An 18,139-nucleotide genomic window follows, 5' to 3' on the forward strand; every position below is an offset into this window, starting at 1 on the left:
TGATGTTTGACGGCTTTGTGGCTTTTCTTGGGACTTCTGGGCGATAACACCCCTTGCATCAAGAAGGGATAAGCATGCCAAAGACCAGTCATGAGGGACCATGCATCAGTCCGTATGCAGAAAGCTTCGAGAACGGCCGCAGAATCTCACCTGCCAAGGCCGGTATGTCCTCCCGTCGGGGTCCGGTTCGGGGCAACCAGGGTGAAAGCCCATTCCTCTTCCCGCTCGCCGCTCGCCATCCGCCAAATGCCATCTTGAAAGGCCGCTCCCGGAATGAAAGCAGCGTCCATAAGGGCAACGGCATTTGAGAACGGGAGAGTGGAGGAAAATAGCGATACGGCGAACGTCAACACGAGGGTGAAAGACACTTGGCTGATGCAAACTTAGCATGATGCAAACTCCGCTCCGCCAAGTCGTGACCTGAGATGTTGTCACTGCCGCGTCCCCGCCATCGCTGCACGCCAACCCATCTAGATTGGCCTCGGGGAAAGATCATTCCTGGCTCACGTACGCCGCGGATTCTTGGGTATCATTGGGATTTTGTGATTTGCCGGAAGAGGCTTAGGTGGCAAAACGCTCAAAGCTTTCTCCGCCAATACGGGGTCGCCAATCCGGGGTCGTCTACGGGACTTGGCGGGCTTGGTGTCTTGGTCTGTCGTTCCGATGCCTGTCACCTACATGCTCATCCATGGACGTCCTATCCTAGTGCGCCTGGCACGAAAATGAGGGGGACCCTGAAGAGTGTTGATGAGCAATGTCGACATTGTCCATGAATGCCAGAACCGTGGTCGATTGTGCAGCGATGAATCCAGGTAGGTTGGTTGGTAGGTTGGTAGGTATAAAGGTCGGCAGTCCTCACCCTGGACGATCTGTTCCCCAGAGTATTCGCAGCTCTTATCAAACAGTCTCCGGTTGACTTCATCAGCCTCTGCGCTCAAGGAAAATACCTCACTCCTCCTCACGTCGTTCTTGCGACACTCACCATGGCAGCTCATCATGCACACAACGAGAAGACCGTAATTGAGGGCCGCCAGCCACCTGTAATTGAGGTCGACAAACCAGCAGGCGCACATGAAGAATATGTCGTCGATAGCGAAGGCACAGCTGTCCGCGTCGATTATTCAGGAGCTCACAAGAAGACCGACCCGAAAGAGATCCAGTATGCTATGCTCCCACTGTCGCCGTGCCTGGTGCAACGCTGACAAGATATCGAATCCAGACTCGTCAAGAAGCTTGATCGATGGATCATGCCAACGCTGTGGATCATGTACTGGCTCAACTACTTGGATCGAAATGCCATTGCGTTAGCACGTATCAACGACATGGAAGAAGATCTGGGCTTGACTTCGACGCAGTACCAGACCTGCGTAAGTCTCGTCCGCCCCGGAGCTCCCACGTGGGATGCCGCTGATATCACTCACAGGTGTCCATTCTCTTTGTCGGGTACTTGCTAGGCCAGGTGCCATCCAACATGATCCTCACGCGGGTCCGACCGTCCTATTACATGTCCTTCTTCATGGCGCTTTGGGCCGTCGTCAGCACCTTGACGGCGCTATCTAAGAATTTCACGGGTCTTCTTCTCACTCGTTTCTTCCTAGGCGTGACAGAGGTACGTTATCACCACTCGCCCGCAACGCACCAGAATGTGTTAATAAGTATCAAGGCTCCCTACTACCCTGGCGCCCTCTTCATGCTCTCAATCTTCTACACTCGCAAGGAGATCGCCACGCGCATCTCCATCCTCTACACCGGCAACATCCTCGCCACAGCGTTTGCCGGTCTCATTGCGCTGGGTATCTTTGAGCTGGACGGCAAGGCCGGTCTCGAAGGCTGGAGATGGCTCTTCATCATCCAGGTATGGGCCAATCTCTGTGTGATGCTCAAGTTCTAACACATCCATCCCAGGGCATCGCCACATTTGTCATCGCCCTCGGCGCCGTCTTCACGCTCCCCGACCACCCTCTCACCACCAAATGGCTCACGCCCGAAGAACGACAACTCGCCCACGACCGCATCGAGCGCGACACCGTCGGCGGCAAGGCCGGCACCTCGACCTTTGCGGGCCTGAAAGAAGCCGCCCGGGACCCCAAGCTCTGGCTCTTCGCCTTCATGCAGCACATGCACCTGGCGGCCAACGGGTTCAAGAACTTCTTCCCCACGGCCGTCGAGACCCTGGGCTTCAACCAGACCATTACGCTCGTGCTGACCTGCCCGCCGTACCTGATCGCGGGCATCATCTCGATCCTCTGGTCCGCCAGTTCGGGCAGGTTCAACGAACGCACCTGGCACATCACAGGCGCCAAGGCCGTCGCCGTGTTCGGCTTCGTGCTCGGCTGCGCCACGCTGAACACCGGCGCGCGATACTTCGCCATGGTCGTCTTCGCGATCGGCACCTACGCGGTCAACTCGATCATCCTGGGCTGGGTGGGCTCCACGTGCGGCCAGACCAAGGAGAAGAAGGCGTCCAGTCTGGCAATCGTCAATACCATTGCGAATGCTTCTTTCGTGTGGACTCCGGTGCGTACTGCCCCTTCCGCGTGTCTGCGGTGTCCGGGCCTGTCATCACTAACGTCAAATGTCACATAGTACCTTTGGCCCAGCTCCGACGAGCCGCGCTACACCATCGCCATGGCCAGCTCGGCGGCCTTTTCGGTCGCCTGCGCCACGGCGGCGTGGGTCATGAAACTCTGGCTCATTCGCACGAACAAGAAGATCCGCCAGAGCGGTGACGAGACGATCTTGTTCTATGCTTATTGAGGGGTCGGTCCAAGCCTTGGATTGGTTGGTGGTCGGCGACAAGTGGCGTGAATCAGCGATGAATGGACGACCAGTGGGCATTGAGTAGTCACATGCGAGTACTGTGGTATAATTAGTGAAGTGAGATCTGGATGTGTCATCCGTATTGCCACCAACGTCTGCATCACGATGCCCGTGCTTGCAACGGCCTGAACAAGATTATCGTGGCCCATCACCTACGTGCATTTGGTGGGATGAGTGAATGATAGGGGTGGGCACCTAGGTGGCAGGGCATTACATGTGCTGTGGCTGTATCTAGGTGTGCCTGTGCGTGTCTGGGAGCCGTATGATGTGAAACTGCGGATCGTGCACCGCAGACTACAAACTGACTGCCTCAGTCAAAGTGCATGCGTGGCCCGTGGTTGTAAGCCATGTAAGTAGAGAGCAGAGAGCATCGTATCTGTGTCTGTGGTATGCAGTGGCGAAGAGTCAGGGAGTCAGGGAGTCAAGGTGTCAGAAGTACTACTCTATTAGGATATGTAAATATTTGCTGGGAGGAATAGGGCAATGCAAGACAGGACATGCCAAGGCCAAGCAGAGTCAAGTAGAGCAAAGTAGAGCAAGGCAGAGCAAGGCGGGGCTGGCAAGTACGATGTACAGTCAAAATGCTGCGGCTCGTGCGGTGACGGCGCCGCACCCCGTTCAAACCAGATCTCGTCACGCCGATCGTGTGTTGGTATCTACGACAGGTAGCCAAGGAGGGGTTATCGGAGTATCAGCCCTGCTTGCTGCCTTAGCACATGAGGACTTGACAATGGTGTGCGGACGGCATTGTTGAACAACGGAGTTGGGACAAACAACAATGTATTGCATCGTATTGTATTGTATCGCATCGCATCGACTGCACACGGCTGTCACTATCGTTTAATGTAGACACCCATCCCTTGAGTCGCTGACCTTCTGCTTGATTCGGTGTTCTCAGGTTTGCCATCCAAGGGGAAGTGGTATAGCGTGTTGGCCTGTAGGAGATCTCAGGACTGGGAATCGATGTATGAGGTCGAGGACTGGATCGGGGGCGAAGCCAGGCTGAAGCTCGTGAGGAAGATAGAACGTATGGGGCCAAGGCAGTACAAGATATAGCTGCTTGTCGGGTATAAGAAGTTGACATCAATCTCAAGCAATGAGGATTAATCAGCGCGTGGTATTCGGTAAGGACATTCAAGAAGGGACGTCTGATAATGACAATTTGGATGGTGGTAATCGATAAGGACATTCAGGCAGGGAAGGGTTCCATAATGGCATTCTGAGTGGTGGTATTCGATAAGGACATCCAAGAAGGGGACGCTTCGGTAATGACGGTGAGTGGTGGTATCCGGTAAGGACCTTCGGAAAGGAGGTGCGCGGTCGTCGGGTCTTTGGAGCCTCGGTAGCAGAACGTGCTATCCCGCGGGTAACAATTGAGGCCTGTGCTCTTCGAGCTCGATAGCCTGCTCAACGATGACAGCAGTCAGCAGCCGAAGAGACATGCACAACACTAGTCGCTCGCGTCATACCTGGTTGTAGCACATCGAGCCGCTATTGCCTAGGCTTGCGGCCGATGTAGGTTGGGATGCATCGGTCACAGCGCGTATGGTCGCAGGGGACACACTTGCGGTAGAGTTTCCATAGCTGCGGGTTCTCTTTGGCTCCATCGCACCGGCAGCAGTACCAGTAGTTAGCTCGAACATAGGTGCCGGTGGGAGGGTCCGTTGTGTTGTCCAAGACCTGGACTATTGGAGGATTGTCCGGCATGTTTGCGCAAGGAGAGGAGATACTGATAGGTTTGAGCTGGTATAGGAAGCTGGTCGGGGGTTGAAGATATACCTCCAGTGCTGCTTTCCGCTGTAGCATACATGAGCCATGGCTCAAGAGCTATACTGTTCGCGGACGCCCTGCTCATGGACAGGACCGCAGACTCGAGAGATTCGGGATGTTCCTAGAGGTGGAGTAGGTCCGACGCCTACCGTGGCAGGAAGGGACGAGTCTGGCAAGGGATTGTGGGAGCTCTGAAGAAAACCCTGCCTCTGTGTCTTATTGGAGGGGACGAGAGTCGGTGAGAAATATCTGTTCATCGATCATGTCTCGAATTGGAGGCCAACACGCATGCTTCTCCTCAATGTGCCTCGAAGGCATCATGGCGGAGTATCTGTCGCCTGTTTGCCTGTTTGTGCTCAACTCTTTCCCCCCTTCGCTCACCGGGCTCGAATTTGGCGTTTCATGGACGGTCCTGTGCGACAGGGGGGCCGAGTGGTAGCTCCAGTCCTCGTGCAAAATTCCGAACACGTACACAATCAGAGATTGCATACGCACAGAGGGCGTGGACGGTGCAGCGTTCATAATGACCACGGCAGGCCCATTCCGAAAGGGGCTCCACTGGCGTAAGCTGTTGGCGGGCTCGGAGAGAGCGATATCCCTGGAAACCAAACCCGAAATTGCATCATCGCTGAGTGTCTGGCATCGTATACCTATGGCTAGTACTTCGTTTGGCAGGTGTCGCTCAAGGTGGTTCGGACGAATGCATGCAAGAACGACCCAGCTAATGCGGAGGGCTGTGTGGAAGGGGTTGCCTTTGGTGTCTATTTACTGGAAAGAGCAACCTGGCAGCCGGCCGCATCATCCCGGTCTACCACGTGGTCAGAGTCATTAGCAGAGCATGCAGCGAAGATCGAGGCTGTGCTGCTGCGTGCTTCGGGAAGGCGGGTGGGGTTTGCTGCAGAAGAGCACAATGAGCAGCTCGCGAGGCTTGAGGTGCCGGGACACGATTGTCAATGTTCTTGATTGGCTTGCCCGTAAAACCTTCGCCGGGAAAGCTCCAAGAGCAGACTAAAAGGATAGCAGCTTGAGAGGAGGTTGGTATGGCTGAAGGGTCGACGTTAAAACACCAGGCAGCCTGCGGGGATGAAAACCAGACCAGAATCGAGTAACCAGATGCGTGGTGAGATAAGAGAAGGAGGGCGGCCAGATGGGGTGGGCGGACAAAGTGACAAGGTGACAGGGGGGTGCTGCTTGCGCTGCTGCTGGTGATGTTGCTGCTTTGCACCTGCATCTTGCATGGAGTGGCTGCATATGTCCAATCGGTGATATCGGCGCGCCATTCAGAACGTAGCTTGGGCACCGAAGCCTGTACATGACGTGTTGAAACGAACAAGTTCCCAAAAGTACCATCCTCAATTCAGAGGTTCCTCGGTTGGTACGGCAGTCAGAGCTATTTATTGTATAGCAGACAATCGCAAGTCTCGTCGCAGGCGGCAATGGCCGCAAGGCAAATGGGATTGCGGCCATTTGAACAACCTTTTGAGAATCATTACCCTGGTCCTTAGCCACACGCGATAATCGAGGCTATCATCGATGCACCCCATGCTCAGTACTGTGAACCTGAGTTTCCGAGAACGTCTAACCGTTGTTGCTTCTATCCAGCCGTACCCACATTTCCCACTGCTCCTGATATGCCAGAAAAGATGACCTGCGAGACATGGGGTGCGTTACATGATGCTCCATTCTGGTCCTGCACTGGGGTCCTTCTTCGTGTTAGGAGAGATCATGGAACTGAAGTTACACGGCTGTACCTATCGAGTGTGTGTCGCCGCTTGCTAGTGCCGTGGCACCACTTTGTCGTCGTGCTGCGAACGGCGGTCTTGCTTGAGAAAGACGTCTTCGCAATTTCGGCACCGCCTTTGGTCGCATTCCGGACAATGTGTCTTGTGGAGTTCGCGGATATTGATGGCGTGGCACCGAGAGTTGCAACATCTCCAAGCATTGGCACGTACGTACCTTGCTCCCTGGTCCATGACTGAGTGAATAAAGGAGAATAGTACAAGCAAGAAGGTCGATCGAAGGAATGCTGTTCGTGTTTAATTTGGTGATCAGGACAGCGAAGATGGCAGCTTATAAGCCATCCCGGCTTGGTCCTCATCTGCTGGGGCTTTGCAGCTCGGTGTCTCTCATCTCGGCTTGCAATGAAGACGAGTCATAGCGTCGTCTAGGCGCAAGAGAAAGAATTGAAGCAAACACCTCCACCACGAGCAGACGCAATGACATGAGTGTGCAAAGAACCGGTAAATGGACTGACAGCAGCGAGGGGGAATTGTGGACAAGCTCTCAGCGACTCGGGACCATAATGGCCACGCAGGAGCCAGTACACGTCCAGCCGAGACTCAAAGGTACCAAACATTAGCACAGCCATTTTGGATCTGTGCGCGGCATTGCACAAAAGAACATTTGAACGCGCGCTTGTGAGTGAGCGGAAATCGGACAGGCGGGTCGACAGTCTGCAAAACGTCCTCGGCGTAGTACAGAACGTCGGACTGCGTAGGCGAGCTGAAGCCATGATCAGCCTGAGCCGGGGTCCGGGTGAGTTTGGGAGACAAAGGCAGCCAGTCTTCATAGGGAGGGACAGTTAGGAGCTTTTGCCTTCCGCGAACGGCGGTATTGGATTCATGTAGCCAGACGCCTAGTGGGAGACCATATGCTGCATTCCTCTGGAAGTTTCAACCAGTGGGTCAGATTTCTGAATGTTTCAGTGGATGATATATCCGTGGCCAGTTTCATCGCCCAGGACGCAAAAATGATGGCCGTGTATCGGTCTTATTGGTAGCCTCTCAAAAAGCCGGCTAAAGTTAATATTGCTGGTCGACGAAAAGGCGGGAATGTGGCGGACGCGGGATGGGCGCAATCAGATTCAGTAGCCTTCAGATCCAGAGTCACAACCCTCCATTGGGGCTGTACTGTTGTGTCGTAGAGGTCCATGTCTCCCCACGATCTGATCTCGAAAGGCTCAATCGCTGAAGCAGACTCCGGCAATGCACAACAGCACTGCGGTCCCAGTATGCAGCAGGAGCGATCTGAGATCTATGTGCAAGTCTGTGTGATGCCGCGAAGGAGACAAAATCACCGTCTGGGCCGGTCAAGGGGAAAGGGTCGATCGGTCGCCTATGCTGCCACATCGTCAGCGGGAACCAGGGTTCTGAGTCGTGTTGATTGTCTGATCCTAGAGGGCCAAAACGCAGGCTCGATGACGAGCTGGCTGGTCTAGGCCAGGAAGAGAGAGTTGCTGGAAGGCAAGACGGGGGAAAAGGCAGATATTTGCCTAGGTGGAGGGGAAGCTGCGTAGAAGCTTCAGGCAGCAAAGGCCTTGGCAGTCGGACCCCCAGCCACGGCCGTTTGCATCGTCGACCCAACACCGCTCCTTCCACGCCTTTTTAGAGTCGAGTGAGTGCGGGCACTACGATGAGAGTCGCTTGTTTCGAGCAGGAGACATTGCAGTGGATCGACTTGTTTCGCTGCCTGGCCGTGCTGGCTTGAAACAGCCCCGTTTCCCCCCCCCCCCCCCCGGCCGGACCCTGCCGACTCAGCCTTGCAGAACAGGACTTCGCTATTCGTCGACGTGACGAACTCGAGGACATCGCTAATTATGCCCGAGTCAGCCTGACCCTACCGCTAGTTCAACAGTCAGTCACCTGCTGGACTGAGCCACAGCGCCAGCAAGTATGGTAGTTTCGCTAGTGCTTGTTAGGTCAATTTGCCTGCGTCGTGAGGATTCCGCCATGTATGAGAGCCAGCGAGGCAGCCGTCGCGCAGAAGGACCAGCCCTCAAGCTCCCGAAACCCTGTCGATTGCCAAGATTAAAATGCTACTGGTACATTGGAAGTGAACAGCCTCCCTATGTCGCCACATGTCGTGGTATAACGAACCCCCCTCCGCCCCATGCAATTGCCCGACAGTGCCATCGTGGAGAAGGCAGACAGCCTGAGATGCTGCCAAGTCGACTCTTGATGTCCAAGCCCAATGTCTGCAGTCGACGGACAGCCTATCCGCGCATGACCGTCTCCTTGTGCCACGATAGACTTATATGATATCAACGGTCATTCGTGTCAGAGATGTCTATCCCTCCCTGGGCTGTCAACCTCGGTCAAGCGGCCCCACTGAGTCGACATGCTTGCTTGACACCTTCTTGTGGCTGGGGAACCCTCTTCGATACCTTTGACCGTGCTGCAGTTGGTGGGCCCGCGCTGACAACTTGACTTGTTGGTTTCCACACGACACCTGCTGCACCGTTGGCGTTGACAGTGCGGGCAATATGGGTTCAGCTTGACTGAGAAACCCCCATGACCGCACTGACAGCAGTACCAGACCGGCCCGTCGGCGCCGCTCATGGCAATGGGGAGGAATTTAGACCGGCTTCTAGAGCTAGTCCTCCAGAGGGCGGGGAGCAAAAGCACTTGTCGGGAGACTTTGTTCGGATTTCGACGACGTGAAGGGCCACCGATTGCTATGTCTCTTTGGTGCGGATAGTATGGAACGCTGAATTGATGGGCGTTATTAGTCAAGAGTCTCTGCGACACTGGGCCAACTTACCTTGGCGTGGTGGCGGGTGCAGAAGCCCTTAGACTCGGAGAGGTAAAGTTGCTGTTCGGATGTTTCGAAGGTATGCTCGAAACGATGGCGAGAGTCTGACTTCGAGGGTGGAAGCACGCTTTTCATGCTCGGTGCCTCAACAGGAGTGATGCTCTGAGCGATTTATCATAGTGACCCATCTGCTGCCTCCTATGCTGATTGGCGGCTCTGGCATGGTAGAGCTGTGTATCTCCATTGTCCCTCATACTCGCAGCCTGTACAGCATAGCCGAACGAAATGGTTGCCGGCCCAAATTGCCTGGTGATAAACCGTGGCGCTCGAGCTAGCGTGGTAAAAGTCGTAGAAATCCTGACGAATGGGACAGCCGCCAGATACAGATGGAAAGACTCATTTCCCAAGCCTCGATGACCATTGGTTCAAACCCTGGCAAGACAGGCCGAGATTTCGGGGCTAGCGCAGCAAATAATTGAGCCTCGAGTGGGAACGGATTCGAGGTATCATGGCCGGATGGGCGAGAACCCCCCAGTGCGTCTATTTGCTCCCTGTCAGATGGTAAGAGCTGTATGGATCTGTGGCCATGGGACTGGAAGTAACTGAAATGTCCAAACCAGCACGGAAGGTAATTATCCTCCCAAGCATAATCGGTCCAATAGTTCATTAGTCACAGCCTTGTCGCCCAGGGGGGCTGAGACGGTCGTCAACGGCACAACGGCCGGGACAACCTTAGAAGAGCCTTGCACAGCCTGTACGCCGGTTAGACCACAAACTGTAGGCACCATTCGCCCGTGGACCTCACCATCTGTACAGTCTGGACCATGATTCCACGAGTATTCAGTCGAATTGCCTAGCTGTTGCGGTAAAAGTCGTGGTCTGTATCCAGCCAGAAGGCACAAGACACTTTCCAGAGTTTGGTCCCCGCAACTTCCAAACTCGCAAAGTCTGCTAGAAAGTGTCGTTTTGGAATCATGTACACGTGCTGATTTGATGAGGCATGGATGCGAAAAGGGAACTATCATGCCGGGCGTTTTCTTTGCTTGTGACGGTGGGTCATTTTTGATTGTCTTTCCACGCTCAGGTCGCTGCGCTGAGTTCCACCCTCCATGGCACGGAAGTTGCGCCGGCCACTCAAAATCAAGCCTTCACCAGGTAGGAGCTTAGCCATGTTCATTGCAGTTACCGGATCAGAGTTGTGGTTGCCCGGCTCGTACAGGGTTCGGGTTGGGATTCGCCCAAAGATTGCTCACAGTGAGCCACCATGCACCGAATCCATAGGCCTGCGAGGTCATGCTTGATCGTCGTTGTGGGGCACTGCTCCATGACTCAGGAGCTGGACTTGTCGCCCGGTGTCATCGATTGGGTGGCCTGCTCCGTAGATGCAACAGCCATGTCCACATGATTGTCCTCCCTACCCGGCGTGGTGAAATCACCCAGGCAGCAGACTCCGGTAAGTAGGCAGTGTGTATCCGTCTTTCGTGTTGCCTTGCTCAGTCTCTTTGAATGGCCTTTCCTCATCAGCGAAAGGATGGCTGACTATCGAACCTTGCGCAAGGTGGATCATGGCAATGACGCAGTGACCACCTACTGCCGAGTCCACGCCTCTGGGCAATAATTCTATGGCCCAAAGCCATCGACCAAAACTCACCCTGAATCAAAGCAGGCCTGGCGGGCTGTATGCCCGACATTGGTCCACTCCCACCATAGTGTGCCTCCCAGACTTCCCAACATCCGATCTAGTGGCGCCATCACTGGCTTGAGTTTCTCCAACGCCTATGACGTATCGGCCTTTGAAGGGTTTATAGATTGTGGAGGACATGAGATTCTTTCTGATTCATGTGACCCACGAGTACCTGCTCTTTTTGACCGGCGGCTTCGACCAGGGGTGGCTTTGCCATACTCGCTCTTAGACCGCCCCGGACAGACTCTTGCCAAGCATAGTTGCTCGATGGGGTCTCGACAGACAACTGTGGATGAGCAGAGGAGGTGTGCGCTGCCACGAAGAGTCCCGGCATCCATTCATGGGCAGCCTTTGCCCCAATCTCTCCGCTAAAAGCAGCAAGTCGCCTGTTGCTCAAACGAGGGCATGCTGATCCGGGGACGAGAAGGGAGCCACACCACGCTATAGAGGGTCTGATCAGGGATCACACTGCCGCGCCTGGCGCCCTGACAACTTCGGTGTATGCTTTCGGTGTGGGTGCGTACCTAGCGAGATCGAGAAATCTCGTGGCCCGCGCTCTGCATTAGTATTACAGTTCGCGCAGTCAGACCACGGTCGCGCCGCCGCGCCGCAAGGATTGCAATGCAATGTTGTGCAGGACGAATGTCCCGAGGAGGCAAGGACAGGCGAGGCAGACGAGTCGGTCAAGGCTACAATGGCCCTGGGCTACCGCATCCCGCCCACGACCCAGGTCAATCTTCTCTTCTCCCGGCTAGTCAAGCCAGGCGCGACCTGTGATGGTATTCGCGAAGTGTTCGTGGACCATGGCCATGCCCGTGAGAGTGTGGTCGGTCTGGCTGAAGCCCTTGCCTTGGACGTACACTAGCAGGGCAGGCAACAATGTTGGCGGTCGGATCTGTCCTGTGAACGAGTGGTGGACGAGCAAAACTCAGGTAAGTGCCGATCGTGTGCTGCAGCTAGTATGGTATACTATGGGTAGCATGATTCAGAACGGACTAAGGGCATCCTGTCGGTTGAAACAATCTGCTTAACCAGGTCATTTCTCTGCTCGAACTTCTCGGAGCCGCCGTTCGTGGCTGTAGCATGGAGCCGACAGATTGGTTCAGCCGACAAGTCTAGCGCGTGCGTAGTCATCAGAGTGGGAGAGATCGCTCGGACTTTGCATTATTTGAGGAGTGGTGAAGGGAGCACCAGCGTTGTTGCCAGACCGGTCAGGCATCAGATGGCGATTGTACAAGAAAGAGGTCCCAGTAACAACCAATCGAAGTTGAAGGCGCCATGCCTCGCTCGACTTAGCGAGCTCAACCTCATTGATCGAACTCCCATGTCCTGCTTTCAGACCGGTTTCGCAAAAGGAAAGGTTCCGATAGCAATACCGTAGTGCAGCTTCCCTCGGTCTGAGCGAAGATTGACTCACTGCAAGCCAGGGTATTAGTCCAAAGCAACGGGGTTGAAGCAGAATAGCGGAGAATCACAAGTGGCTAGCCGGGAGTGCCGATGTGACAGCTCCTGAGCGCCCTCGATCCCAAGTTCCAGTACGCGTCATGCCGCATACAGACCGAATCGGAAAGGGAACTGGTTCAAAATATATGGGCGACAACTGTTTGTAGACAAGCGGTCTGCATCAAGGACAGACCCACCAACAAGCACATGGCACTCGGCCTCCCCTTCAGTCATGTACATGCCGTCCATCGTGGTGTACGCCTCACAAGGTTCCCACCCGCCTGAGCCACTTGTTGCGGATAGGAGCGAAGGCGTTTAACCGCTCCGCGTCCTAGCGACAAATGCCTGATGTCACACGCTCGGTCTGCGTCTTCCATGCCGGTAGCATTCCCGGGGGAACACCTCCATTCTCTTCGGAGGTTGTGCTAGCTCCCGGTGTTCTCTTACGAGAGAACGAATGAACGACTCTCTCTGTATGAATATTCTGCCGCCATCCTCATCTGCTCAATGATTGGAGAGCACATCTTGGTTGCTTGGGCATTAAAACAAGCGCCCAACCGTCGAACCTGCTTGCGGTGAAGATCCATGCAAGGCATCAAAACTACCCTGCGCTGTGTATGTGTGTTTCAGCTTCCCTCCTTCTGCAGTCGCAGCTCGTACAGCCGGCCGACCTGCGACAAGCAAATTGAAGAAGCAAGAAATCGATTAGGGTAAGGGGGGAAAGGAGGGGCGGGCAAGACCACGAGCTGACGTCGGTCTCAGGGGTCTCCATTTTCAATCCGACTTGCCCGGAAGAATGGTATGTATTGTCACTTACAGTATGTATCGAGATTTGAAGATGATGGCCGGTAGGTAGCCACGATGCTGACATATTGTCCATCCATACGTCGAGTTCTGCTGATGTCGTTCTAAACCCATTCGGATTCACGCACTTGGTCCTGGTCGCAGCGTCGATGAGACGAGCAGGCAACAGGCTGCAGCTCCCAAGTCCACCTCCTAAATCATATTGATGCAATCAAGTATGTGGCCCGAAGGCCATGGACCTAGGCGGACCGCAGGTACCAACCTTGCTGGACGTCTGCCTTGTGAGGCAGTGCCTATCCGACGATTTCGCTGTGATATTCGACAGGCACCTCGCCATCCAATGTCTTCTCGAGACTCGTATCAGCGTCGTCGTCGCGCCGCATGGCTCTCAAAATGAGTGGCGTGACACGTCTGATCAGGTCCACGATCAACATCAGCTCGTCACCTGGCTCATTTCCTCTTCTTTGCACCTGCGGTGGCCTGCGCCCCACTCGCACGAGAGACAGGAGCAGATGGCTTCAATTCCTTGGTGTCCTGTTCAGCCAGTGTCTTTTTCGTTTCGCCATCAACCTTTTTGGCGTTGTCCTCGTGTTCCTCCTCTTCATCATCGCCTCCTTGTCCAAACTCGTTCACCCGCGTGTAGTCAACCTTGTACGCCCACTTCTGGTATAGCCACACAAAGAAGATCACATCGTCTCTTAACGTCGCCAGCCTGTGGAGGAGTGGCATCCGAATTGTGAAGGCAAATAAGTCGTCGATGAAGGTGTTGAGGAATTTGTACGTAAGTGCCTTGCTAGGCATGTGCGCCACGGATTTGAGCCTGTAATTGATATACAGGCTCGGAACCATCATCAAGAACCCATAAGCGTAGACCGAGCCGACCAAGGTCTCAATAATGAAACTGTACCACGATTTGTGGGACTCGTAAATGAGGCTGTACACGGCGTAGGCGAGCAACAACGGCACGGCAATGATGTACAGATATCGGAAGGCGATCTGGTCGTACTCCTGTGTTTTCTTTTCCGTCTCGCTGAGTTTGTGTTTATCTTCAAAGACGATCACGTAGGGTAACAATCCCTTGAATGACGAGTCGGAACCAGGTTCACGCAAGCGCACATCGACCGTCTTTGTAATCTTCCACGCTTCGAGGACGATACCGAACCCTTGGGAGGCCAGAATCATCCAGCTTGTGTTCTCCGAGTTGTCGACCAGGTACAGAAAAATAACGGCCTGCATGAAGACATTCGCCAGGATCGTGCGGACGGAAGTGCCCACATTGTCTTTCTTCTTTCGCCAGTGCGAGATATCGTTCTTGAATGCCAATCCTTCGAATATCATGTGCAGGATGCTGACTACGAAGGTGGTGCCCAACAGGTACGCATTGGTATCCAAGAGGATTTCCTTGAACTTTTCGAATTCGCTGCCGTCGCCCGAGGCGGGCATCGGACCTCCACTTGCGGCCTGTTGGGCATTTTGCTTCATACCTTCGTCGATGCTCGCTAAAAGTGAGTATTTCCAATTCGCAAGGTTATACAGATTGATGTTGAGGGGCATCGAGGTTACCGTGTCATTCAACTCGGTCATCTGCGATCGCAGTTGCCAGAAGGTGTTCAGGAAGATCACCGGGTAGTACCAGCCATTCTGACCCGTGGAATCGCGCTGACCGGTGGGTTCAAGGACGATATTCTTGCGCACAGCAGGGTGCATTTGACGCCAGTTTTGGATGCCTGTGTTGGGGATGACAGCAACAGTGAAGTTCGGGTGGTAATACGACGCTATCTGGGGACCAGTAGTTTCTTCGGCCTCTTCTTCTTCCGTGTTTTCAGATTTGTCAAGCAGGTTTTTCAACTTTCGTGCCTTCTTCTTGGGGAGGTAGTGATTCAGCGGTTTCTTGAAGTACTCGGCTTTGTAAGGATCGTAGCTCGGACTTGTAGGGTCAAGTTCGTTGCCGGCTAGAGCGACGTAGAAATGCCCCCACAATGTACCATTGTGTTGAACATCTTTGGGAATTGTAATTTGTGTGTTGACCTCTCGGCTCTCGCTGTAGTTGCCAATCCTGAAGCTCTTCTCGTCGAGGACCAGGTTGTCCTTTGGCAGGGCCGATAGCGGGGGAAGTGTGAGCTGCGGGGACACGTACATCTTGATGTCGACGACGCTGTCATCCGGCCACAGCGGCGCGATATTGAAAGGGATCTGAGAGTAGTTGGTGAGGGCTGTGACGTCTGCTCTGTCCTCGAAATTGACATTCTGCTTCACGTTCGTGCCAGAGCCGCTGGTACTTTGTGTCTTAGAGCCGAAGAACTGGTTGACGACGAACTGCGTGAGCATGAAAATGCCGACGCCTTGGATTAGTGTCTGGACGAGCGACTGGAGGGTTGTCAGTTTACATCCCAGGACAAGGTTCTGGCGACGTGCTTACCTTTCCGCCTGCCTCCTGCCTCGCAGCGCCGGGAGCACCGCCTGTTCTTGACTCGGACATCTTGTGCGTGCCTGAAGCAATGCAAGGTTCGAACGACAAGGACACCTTGGACTGAGCGAAAGAGGCGAGGAGGTTGGTACCTGTACTGGAAGTGTCCCGCAGGTGGGCCGTTATCGGCTACGGAAGAACTATTGATCCGTCTTCCGATGCCTCTTGGCTTTGCCTGTGGACAGTAGCAAGGCCAATAGGCCGACATAGTTCGACCACGACTCCTCCTGATATCAGTCGAGTCAGCACGCTCTATTGGATGGCATTGCGAGGCTATCGATGTTGGCAATGAAACCATATATGATGTGCTTTTAGGCGATGCTATCTCCAGACTGAAGCTCTGCGCACAGATGGCAAATGGAGGCTCAGTGGGCACACCAACGCCTCAGTTTCCTACCCATAATGCTCCCCGGGTGTGGCTATTGACGTCCGGGGATTCGCCTATTGGGATCTCTGTCGCCCGTCAAGTCCTCGAGCACGGCGACTATGTGGTCTCAGGGATCATTCAAGCTGAATTTGAGAATGACGGGGCGCGAAGTCAGGAATTCAAGCGATTCTTGTCTCAGGTGGGACGGACACCGGGGATGAAGGAGCGGTTGAAAGTTGTCGCATTGGACATCAGGTAGGTCAATCCGTTCCCTCAGTCGACGTCGACACTATTTGCTTTTTGAACTAGAGCTTTCTTCCAAAGCGACGCCTGGAACTGACCGTGACGTAGAGTCGTTGGCCAGTGTCAGGCCGCCGTGGCGGAAGCAGTGCACACTTTTCGAAAGGTCGACATCCTCTTCTGCTGTACTAGTGAAGCTGTTGTCGGGACCGTCGAGGAGCTCTCTACCAACCACCGCACTCTTACGCTGGTGCGCGATCAATTCGAGAAGAACTTCTTTGGGCCAATGAACATAATCAAGGCCGTCGTTCCCCAGATGCGATCACAGATGAATGGACACATTATCGTCCTCACTGGTGTAACAGGTCACCTCGGCACTCCCGGCTTGAGCATGTACTGTGCCTCTGGGTGGGCACTCGAAGGTTTCTGCGACAGCATTGCGTATGAGATTGCACCCTTCAATATCAAGTTGACCATCGTCCAAGCGAGTCTCGAGATTGGAATTCTAACCAACAAGATCACCTCAGCACCACTGATGAAAGAGTATACTCCAGAGTTTGGTCACACGGCGCCCATATTTCGGGGAATAGTGGACGGTCTGCTGAATCGACTACCGGGCATCCGGGCCCAGTTTTCACCTCCTCCGGAAAAGGAAATCCAGTCTCCATCTTCAGAAGCCGAGAGGCAAAGCGGCCCTTACCTCCTGAGTCGAGATGAGGTTGTTAGCTTGTATCCACCTCTCAGTCATGCGCATACAGAGAAGCTGATATCCGAAACTGTACATGCCCTGACAGCTATTGGTGGGCATGAAAATCCCCCTGCGCGTCACATTGTTGGAGTGGAAGGGGTCAACGCTGTCAAAGAGAAGCTCAAAACCGTAAGCGAGGAGCTGGAGGAATTTGTGGATACGAGTGCATCAGCCGATATCTATCCCCGACACGGTGGCGGAGGACGCTCAGCAGGTACGGGAGATGCGGACATCAAGGATCTGGAAGGGGATATCTTCGACGCAGCTCTGGGCCTGAGATAGCGCAGTGCTTCAGGTAGAGACGTGTTCTCGGACAGCCAAATGCATCTGATGCCGGGCACCAGGGACTTCTCCTCCAGCTTTACTCACCCAATGATAAGCTAGCGATGGCGCGACCCTGGACGCCCTCCTTCTCTATCATGCCGGTTCCTTTCCTGACGGCGACGGGATGGGGAGTGACTTCGCGGCCGCTCGCAACGAGTGTAATCTCGCTCGCGGCCAGGCGAAAAGGATCTTGATCTGTCCCGCACAGGTCTAGTTCGTCGCGGAGACCTACCATCGTGACGGCGCTCACTATGGCGGCGACGGTCATCTCTGTGTCTTCTTTCGTGACCCTCCCTGTGTCTGTGCCTGCTTCGACTCCTGCTTCTATGTCTTCGATCACCATGGCGGCGTTTGTATTCCCGGAGCGCGTGCTGAAGCTCCTTGTCTTGATCTTTGGCGGTGCCCTCCAGACGCTCGGTGGTGGACTGCCCCTCATCTGGAGCCGAAACCCCTGCAAGTCGGCCATATCCAACACCCCTTGACACTGTGGCGTCTTCGTCTCCTGCAGCCGCTTTCAGAACATTCCCAACCTCACGTTGCGTGCCTAGCTCTTCCATGTTCGGATTGTGCCGCGGAGTCACCGGCAGTCCGAGAGCTCTTGCTAGGGCGTCCTCCTCCGCCTCTTTGACTCTCCGAATCTCCTCCTTTCGCTCTCTTGCAGCTTTGGCGGCAGGGTCTTCGGCGGTGTTTGGACTGGAATCCCCTTTGGCGTACCAGTTGAGGTCACGCCCCTTTTGCCAGCGACCCACCGGAGCCATCAAAGAATGGCCGAGGTAATTTTCACGGTGCGAAGACGTCTGAACATCTGACCACTTGAAGTCGCCACGGCCGCCACGCGATCCTTCTTTTCTGACAGTAGCCAGCAGATCCATAATGGAGATGATGATGATGATGTTGTTGAGGTGTGCAGCACAACGATGTGCCAAATGGGTAACGTTCAAA

General features: G+C 54.5%; 4 protein-coding genes across 4 annotated transcripts; 2 read left to right on the forward strand and 2 right to left on the reverse strand.

The window, feature by feature from the left end:
* Positions 1-983: 983 nt before the first annotated feature.
* Positions 984-2,757, forward strand: A1O7_02910 (uncharacterized protein; the record flags this gene model as incomplete). Its single annotated transcript, XM_007756937.1, has 6 exons — positions 984-1,159; positions 1,220-1,367; positions 1,424-1,609; positions 1,664-1,855; positions 1,906-2,517; positions 2,587-2,757. 6 exons carry the CDS (start codon positions 984-986, stop codon positions 2,755-2,757), a joined length of 1,485 nt encoding a protein of 494 aa, XP_007755127.1.
* Positions 2,758-13,501: 10,744 nt separating this feature from the next.
* A1O7_02911 (uncharacterized protein) lies at positions 13,502-15,530 on the reverse strand (the record flags this gene model as incomplete). Its single annotated transcript, XM_007756938.1, has 2 exons — positions 13,502-15,418; positions 15,471-15,530. 2 exons carry the CDS (start codon positions 15,528-15,530, stop codon positions 13,502-13,504), a joined length of 1,977 nt encoding a protein of 658 aa, XP_007755128.1.
* A 338-nt stretch (positions 15,531-15,868) lies between these two features.
* Positions 15,869-17,155, forward strand: A1O7_02912 (uncharacterized protein; the record flags this gene model as incomplete). Its single annotated transcript, XM_007756939.1, has 2 exons — positions 15,869-16,140; positions 16,237-17,155. 2 exons carry the CDS (start codon positions 15,869-15,871, stop codon positions 17,153-17,155), a joined length of 1,191 nt encoding a protein of 396 aa, XP_007755129.1.
* A 79-nt stretch (positions 17,156-17,234) lies between these two features.
* On the reverse strand, positions 17,235-18,069 carry A1O7_02913 (uncharacterized protein; the record flags this gene model as incomplete). The annotated part of the gene is made up of 2 exons (XM_007756940.1): positions 17,235-17,515; positions 17,538-18,069. The coding sequence occupies 2 exons, from the start codon at positions 18,067-18,069 to the stop codon at positions 17,235-17,237; spliced, it is 813 nt and encodes a 270-aa protein (XP_007755130.1).
* Between the last annotated feature and the right edge of the window lie 70 nt (positions 18,070-18,139).

This window comes from Cladophialophora yegresii, assembly GCF_000585515.1.
Source record: "Cladophialophora yegresii CBS 114405 chromosome Unknown aczIN-supercont1.2, whole genome shotgun sequence".
Taxonomy (NCBI): domain Eukaryota; kingdom Fungi; phylum Ascomycota; class Eurotiomycetes; order Chaetothyriales; family Herpotrichiellaceae; genus Cladophialophora; species Cladophialophora yegresii.